The sequence below is a fragment of the Mus musculus genome, chromosome 2 (genome assembly GCF_000001635.26).
Source record: "Mus musculus strain C57BL/6J chromosome 2, GRCm38.p6 C57BL/6J".
NCBI lineage: Eukaryota > Metazoa > Chordata > Mammalia > Rodentia > Muridae > Mus > Mus musculus.
This window is the reverse complement of record NC_000068.7, coordinates 152,618,888-152,626,875: the sequence shown is the minus strand read 5'-3', so window position 1 is coordinate 152,626,875 and position 7,988 is coordinate 152,618,888. Positions and strand designations below refer to the sequence as shown.

Genomic DNA, 7,988 nt, shown 5'->3' with positions numbered 1-7,988 from the left:
CCTTCAGTCCTCCCCGTGAGGTGGGGGTGGCCGTGTAGGAATGGGGTGCTGGAAAGGGAGTTTATTCTTGGGTCTGGATGTCCTTCTGTGTCCGCCTCAGTTCCCCCACCACTTACGGGGCACATCAACTTCAGCCCTGGATGGAAGCCTCTAGGGGAACTTGGTGTTCAGAGTCACAGGTTCCACCTTCCAAGGGAGGTGATTCCGCAGGACTGGCCTCTGGGCTAAGGAATCTGCGCCTTAAACAAACGCGCAAGCGATGCAGATAACCCGCGGAACACACTTTGAGAAAGCTCTGGGTGGAGGGTTAATTTTGGAAAAGGGCTTGGAGGAAGCGAGAGCCTTATAGTCTGCACAGTAAAGATGTTTGATTCTGATACCCTTAAGTCGCTCGTCATCCAATTGCTTACGACTAGCAGGGATTAAGGTATCTGTCCTTTGGTTTACTGTCCCCTTTAAAAAAATAATACATAGAGAACATTTATTTGTTGGAGGAGCGGGAAGAGGGAGTGGGCAGAGCGGGCCTTAGCACCCGGCAGAGGATTAACTTATACAAGTTGGTTTATATAGAGTTGGTCCCTCTATCAAGTCGGTTTGGGGCACTGAGCTCAGGTTGTCAGGGTTGGCAGCAAGTGCCTTTATCTGCTGAGCCAACTCACTGGCCCTATCTATGTACCAGTTATCCATCATTTAAACTTTTGTAGGCATGTGGGAGCAGGAAAGATACTGATCTTGGTAAAGGAGAAAGAAGCCGGCTGCAAGGCCTGCATCCAAGCTCTTTGAGCAGGGAGCCCCGTTAGCTCTTGAGAGGTTAAAGTGTAGGTAGGGTGGTGGTAGAGACGCAGAGGCCAGGCAGTACCTGTGGGTGGGACTCCCCGTCATGCCTGAGGGGCTCCAGATTCGGAATAGATCCAAGCAGCAGGGTAGGTTGCCTCAACCCGGGCAGGCTTGGGACGCCCCCCCCCCCCCCGCAGCCTGGAGATCAGGCTGTGCTCAGCTCCAAGTCTCAGCAGACTGCAGAACAGTGGCTTCCAGGTTGTGCCTTGCCTTGGGTGACCCCATCTTACAAAGCAGTGGTTGGCTTCATTTTGACTGAACATGCAGAGTGGCAGGTAGATGCTCCCACCCGTCCAGCACCACCCATGAGGCAGAGACCGATAGATAACTTAGTCCTATAAGAGAAAAAAAAATCATCCTCTATTAGCTTATCAAATCAGACTGGGACCATATAAGCTCATTGGTGTATGAAAACTGCAACAGAAAAACAGACAGGGGGATTTACAGAACACCAGATCAATAAAGGACACAGCACCCTCACCTGGACCCCACAAAAAGGACAAGTGATGTAGCTATGGCAACATCCCCACAGACCTGTCATGTGACCAACTGCTGCTGTGTGTGTCAAAGGACCAATAGTTCTCAGCAGTCTCCACGGTTTGGCTGGGGCACTTGAATATTCATCCACTGTCCATCTTCTCATCTGGCTAGACTGGCCTGCCTGCTTCACAGCTCAACCCTGTGTCTGGGCTCTGTGAGCCTCCAGCAGCTCTCTACTTTTATTGTTAATATCTTGTCTAACCTTTGACAGTGATGTGTCTGGTCCAGTAGTTCTGTCTTCTGACTCCAGGAGTATCCCTTGAACTCTGCTTTAACTCTTTGTTGTAGTTATTCTATAACACACACACACACACACACACACACACACACACACACACACACACACGTACATGCGCGCACAGACATACACACAAACACTCAAACATATATGCATACATAGATATATACATGTATAGACAGATACATGCATTAAACTGTACCAAGTATAATATTAATAATTAAGATGAGAATAAAAGGATCTGAGATTGCCAAGGGCCAATTGCCAAATCAGGACTGCCTGGTAAATTGCAGTCAATGAAATGGACAAAACTTGTGAACTTATTGTTTTTCAATAAATTCTGGCACTGAGGATACACAAGTGTGATCATGCTTCTAACACGTGGCTTGGCTGTCCCAGTCTCCCTGTCCTGCCTGTAGGATGAACTGTGCTGGACAAGCATCTTCCACTGCCTGATGGTGTGGTGACCTGGTTTCCAGCCCTAGTTCTGTGACTCAGTCACTGTGTGTGACCTTGGGCAAATCAACTCCCCCCTTTGGGTTTCAGTTTCTTGATTTAAAATTGCAATTTGTCAGAGGTGGCACATATCTGAATTCCAACCCTTGAGAGTTGAAGCACACCAGCCTGGGCTGCGTAGTGAGTTCTAGGCCAGCCTGGCTGCATAGCATGGCCCTGTCTTAACTGTCAAGGGGAAAGGAAGCGGAGGTAACCTTGCTAAAACATACAAACAAGTGAACATGCTTTTCTCTATACGTACAAGTGTAAACTTGGCGGTGAGGACCTCATGGTCTATGGTCATTTCAGCGACTTGTAAGTAGGTCTCACCGCTGTGACCTGCCCTTTCAGGCCCTCTCCTCCCTCAGTTGGGGATACCCATTCCTACTCATCTTTCATGATGTAACCTATCCGCGGATGCTCTAGACGCTGAGCTAAGGAAGCTCTGTGCATGTGTTATCCTGGTGGCTCGACTGGACTGTAGTGGTGTCTTAGAAATGCCTGAGAGAGTTCCATGGCTCTCTGATTGTGACATTTGGGGTAGGCCTGTTGAGTTTGCATTTCTTTCAGGGAGGAGTAAGGGTTTGCTGCTCCAGGGACCACACTCTGAGAACTTTGTTTCATTCAGTGCTCTGAAGGTAGTTCTTACTTTCTATAAGGAATGTGTTCTTCCATTTTCAGAGTGGGCCTAGGGGGTGGGAAGATGGCTCAGTGGTTAAGAGCACTTGCTGCTCTTGCAGTGGACCCAGGTCTGGTTCCCAGAACCCACATGGTGGTCCACAGCCATCCCTAACTCCAGTTCCAGATCCATTTGCCTTTCTGACTTCTGTTAGCACCATGCACACACCTGGTGCATACACACGTGCAGACAAAACATAAAATAAAGTGAGTAAATCTAATGAAAATTAAAAAAATAATTAAAAAAACAGAGAGAAAAGGACACTTTTCATCATTTTGTAGATGGCAGCCTGGGTCTCTTCACAGTTATGTGACCTGTTTAAGGCCTTGCAGTGACTAAGGGGTGGGTTGGTCACTTTTGTCATTGTTGAGACAAAATACTTGACAAAAGCAACTTAAGGGAGGAAGGTTCTTCTTGGCTCACAGTTTAAGGGTATGAAGTCCTATCAGCGTAGGCACTGGAGTGTGACACAGCTAGAGAGGGAAGAAGGGAGGGAGGGAGGAGGGATAGTGGTGCTCAGCTCAGAATCTCTTTTTTTTATCCAGTCCAGGATGACCCTGGCCCTGGAGTGTTTGCCTACTTTTAGGGTGTGTCTTCCCTCCTCCATTAACCCAGCCAAGACACTTGCTCACAGACATGCCTAAATGTTAACCTCCTAGCTGCTTACTGGATGCTGTTAAGTTGACAGTCAGTATTGACCATCGCATGGGAAGATGCTGGATAGAAGCAGGCCTTTCTCAAGTATTTCTTTGATGCTCTTAGGCTGGGAGAAGCCATCCATATTCTCTTCATCTCTCTGTTTCTCTGTCTCTGTCCTTCTGTCACGCCCCCCGCCCCCCCCCCCAACGCCTTGCACAGCCTCTGGGGGATTTGGCTGACTAGTCCATGCAGAGGTAGCCATGGGAGAGCTAAACAGCCTTGGGACCACGTGGCCTCACCCTCCCACCTGGGCTTGCTGTTCATGGCTCTGCAGCCCATAAAAGCTGGGTATGAAGCAAGACGGTATGCTTCGCTCCTCCCCTGACTTCTTCCCGCAATCTTCCCAGGAGCTTGGTGGCCATGGCAAAGTGGATTCTGCTCATTGTGGCTCTCCTGGTCCTGAGTCATGTACCACCAGGTAACCCTTGTGTGTGTGTGTGTGTGACTATGATTTCCTTAAGGTTATTAATCTCTGATCAGGAGCTTCCATTTCTCCACTTGTACAATAGGGATCACAGCAAAACCAAGTGCAATCATACTGTGTTGTTAAGAGGAGTGTTGAGAGTGTGCCTGATGGGTGGATTTACTTGGACAATAAATTATTCTCTTAACTAGTGGTCTAACCTGTGACATATGGGCTCACTTAGAATGAGGTTTGTAACCTCCACTATCATCCATGCTCTCATTCATGACTTGTGGTCTAACAAATGACCAGAGAGCTAACCTATTACCAGCGTGACATAATCTGTAGTTCAACTTGTGACCAGTGGTCTAATCTGTGACCCACAGGCTGCTCTGTGATTTGTGGTCTTCTTCCACACAGGAAGCACTGAATTCAAACGGTGCTGGAACGGCCAAGGAGCCTGCCGGACTTTCTGCACAAGGCAAGAGACCTTCATGCACCTGTGTCCGGATGCTTCTCTGTGTTGCCTGTCCTATTCTTTCAAGCCTTCACGCCCCTCAAGGGTTGGAGATGTGTAGCTTGCTCTAGAGTTGATGCCATCACTGCCCAATAAAATTCATGTCATCAGCTCTCCCTGTGTTCTGCTTGGGTGACTGAGTTCATTTCCTGACAGGGAAGCGGGTGAACTCGAAGATGTGGGGGTGATGGGTGAAGGAACAGATGCCGGAGAGAGTGGGCTTAATGACCATCATAAATGTTCCGGGCTTGACTAACTCCGGAAAGATGATCCATCCTCCCGAAATCCTCCTCGAGATCCTCAGCCACAAAGCGGGGACAATGATATTGCCTGGTTAGAACTTTGCAGAAAGAATGTCCGAAGCAAGGTAGAGCTCACAATAAATTAATAAAGGCTAAGGATAACACGGTCAACAACACACATCTGCCACCCAGAACAGCATGGTTAGTTTGGCTTGAAAGGCAAGGCAGCCTGGCTGGAAGGGAAGGCGTTCGCTTTCTTCATCTGCTACTTGGTATTCACGAGTCTGCCAAGGTAAGTTGGTTCTAAGAACTTGCTCAGGGGAAACTGCCTCTGCTGTGATGAGGCCCAGTGATGCAGGAAGGTGGGGAAACGACCCCAGCAGGATCAGACAGGTACACAGAGAGGCACAGGATTCAATCCTATCTGCCTTTGGGGATTGTCTTAGGATGGAAAAACAGGAAGCTCACCTTGTGGGGAACCCTCCTCACTATAAAGGAGATCTGGAGGTGTGGGGATGTGGCTTTGTGGTGGAGAGCTTGTCTGGTGTACATGCAGATCTATGTACAATCCCCAGGAAACACATACCAACACATACCACACACACACACACACACACACACACACACACACACACACACACACGTGTCATTTCTATGACCTCCTTTTCTTGGGTGACTAACTATATGACCACCAAGATTTCAGGCCTCACGTCCTGTCTAGAGAAGGCATGGGGGATGGTGAGTTGGGAGTGGGTCAGTAATCCGAACCAGTAGTAGTCACAGCTCTAAACAATAACAGCACGAGGATGTGCCAGTAACAATACTATTGGCAATGTAACTCTTTCTCTGGAACCTTCTTGGCTGACTTCTGCTCGAGTTTGCTGCGCTGCCTCACTGTCTCACTTCCAGTTTAAGACTCTTGGGAAAGAAGAATTCTGCCTTTCAGCTCCAGAGAAGTGGGGCACGGAGCTCCCCTGCTTGCCGTCTTCTCTCTGGGGTTGAGTCCACAGAGGGATAGGGGATGCAGTGACTGGAAGGAATGTCAAGGACAGCAGAGACAGGAGCTGTTCTGGGTGGCGGTGGCCCAATGAGGGGTGGTGGATTCCACTAGCGGACTCATAGTGGTCAAATAATAAGTGAAGTTTGTGTCAGTGGAGAAAGCTGGTGTGACAGAGAGGCAGTCCTGGAGGCCACTTGTCCTGCTGAGTGTGACCCCTTTAGTTTCTGGCTCTTTGGTTCCTGCAGATGGGCCAAGACAGCTGGAGAGGAAGACAGACACGCCCACGGGGCTCAGGAACAACACTCCCATGCTGAATAATTTCTGTCACAAAGTGAACTGGGTGGAGGTTGGCACTCTGGCTTCCTGCTCCATTCCTGTGTGGTCTATGTGGGGAACTGAGAGTTAGCAAGCTGTTTAAAAGCACACCATGGCGGGTGGAAGAGCTTTGACACAGGAGGCCAGCTGAGCCACTGTGACTTCGAGGTGGCATTAGCTTGGGACAGCCATGAAGAGGGAGAGGGAGACCAAACCATCCACACCTTGTTGGATTCCAGCCAGCACCTATCGTTCCTATCATCTGTCATACATAGGTGAAGCAGTGGGAGGCGAGGAGGATCCTGCAAGACTGAGCCCTCATTCAGACTCAACTTCCTGATTTAGGAAACCCCAAAGGGACACACTGGTGATTTGAAATGTCAGCTTGCCATGATGTAGACTCAACTCGGAAGAGACTCTTGATGACAAATCCTCTAGACCAGGCTGGCCTGGGGGCACATCTGTGCAGGATTTTCTTGACTGTCGGACCCAGAGCCAGTTCCTTCCTGAGCCTGACTGTCAGGTTTCTCTGCTGTCAAGTGGAAATCACCACAGCCTATAATGGGGTGGCTGGTGGAGGATGCAGGGTCACAGAAGGTGGCTCAACATCTTTGAAAGGGCCCAGTGATACAAATCACTGTGGTGTCATTGCAACTGAGCAAAAGGCGTACGTGCCCTGGCCACCTTCTCAAAACAGTTGTATCACTGGAAATCCTCAGGAGTAGTACAAAGCATTTCCATGCTTTTCTCAGCGGCTGACTGTGTTGAATAGTTTCATGTCAGCTTGACACAAGCTAGAGTTGTCTGAGAGGAGGGAGCCTCAATTGAGAAAAATGCCTCTATACATTCAGAATGAAGGCAAACCTGCAGGCATTTTCTGAACAAGAGCTTGATGGGGGAGGGCCCCGTCCGTTGTGGGTGGTAACATACCTGGGCTGGTTGTCCTGGATTCTATAAGAAAACAGGCTGAACAAAGCCACAAAGAGCAAGGCAGTAAGCAGCACTCCTTCATGGCCTCTGCATCAACTCCAGCCTCCGGGTTCCTGCCCTGACTTCCTGCAGTGATGGACTACAATGTGGATGTTTAAGCCAAGGAAGCCTTTTCCTCTACAAAGTGCTTGTGTATCATTTCAGTAATAGAAATCCTAAGACAAGGGAGGGGGGCTGGGATGGAAGGGTTTCCAAAGGGGAGACCTAGAAATGCAAATAAAGTAGCCAATCAAACCAAACCAAACCAAAAATCCCAAGACAAGTTGTTACCAGGAGTCGGGTGTTGCTGTGATAGCTCTGACCATGTTTTGAGGAGGGTTGTGGAAGGACTTTGGAACTTTGGGCTAGAATTGAGTGTTGAGATCTCAGTGGGATGTTCTGTAAGAGCTTGGAAGATAAGAATCATGAGGGAAGTGTAGAGGAAGCAAGCCTGGCCGTGAAGTTTCAGAGGGAAGCAAATACTGCACTGGGTCCTTGGTGTGAAGAATTCATGGCTCTGTTCTGCTGGGGCTGAAAAATCAGCTGTGATGAACAAGAAACAAAATCACTAAAGCCAAACTTTTACTTTGCTAGGACAATGGATGCTGGTCAGCGGGGGCGGAAGAATCGGCAGCCATCGAGCTGTGGTTACGCATCCTTAAGGTGAAATCTTCTGGGAAGTGTTTCCTGAGGGTTAGTGCACAAGCTGTGGTCCAGAGGCCACCCACACTGTGCCTCTGCGGCAGCTGAACTTGGTAGTATAGGAGTCACCTAGGTTTCAAAGTATTGGCTTCGAAGGCATGAAGGGGTCATGGGTTGCGGCTGAGGCTTGGCACTAAGTGACAGGGCTGGACTCCCCAAGGAGAGTCCAGGAAGCTATTGGTGAAGGTGCAGTCCAGTGTGGCAAGAGATCCTAGCGTTTTGGAGATGCCAGCACTATAGGGTAACCAGCCACCAAAAACAACAGCCATGGTGACAGGGAGTGGTCTGGGAACCTGAACAATAAGCTGTGTGTGCTTCAGATGTTGGAGCCAGAGAAGTGGCCAGAGGCCTT

At 49.1% G+C, this 7,988-nt stretch overlaps 1 protein-coding gene across 1 annotated transcript; it reads left to right on the top strand.

Annotated features, from left to right (window-relative positions):
* The first annotated feature begins 3,822 nt into the window (after positions 1-3,822).
* On the top strand, positions 3,823-4,520 carry Defb25 (defensin beta 25). The gene is made up of 2 exons (NM_001039122.1): positions 3,823-3,906; positions 4,312-4,520. Exons 1-2 carry the CDS (start codon positions 3,849-3,851, stop codon positions 4,467-4,469), a joined length of 216 nt encoding a protein of 71 aa, NP_001034211.1. The 5' UTR covers positions 3,823-3,848; the 3' UTR covers positions 4,470-4,520.
* The last annotated feature ends 3,468 nt before the right edge of the window (positions 4,521-7,988 follow it).

Excerpts from the sequence above, each read along its gene's own strand:
- Defb25 (NM_001039122.1), top strand. The coding sequence starts at position 3,849 with ATGGCAAAGTGGATTCTGCTCATTGTGGCTCTCCTGGTCCTGAGTCAT. Across the intron at positions 3,907-4,311 it reads CCTGAGTCATGTACCACCAG|GAAGCACTGAATTCAAACGG; the intron begins GTAACCCTTGTG and ends TCTTCCACACAG.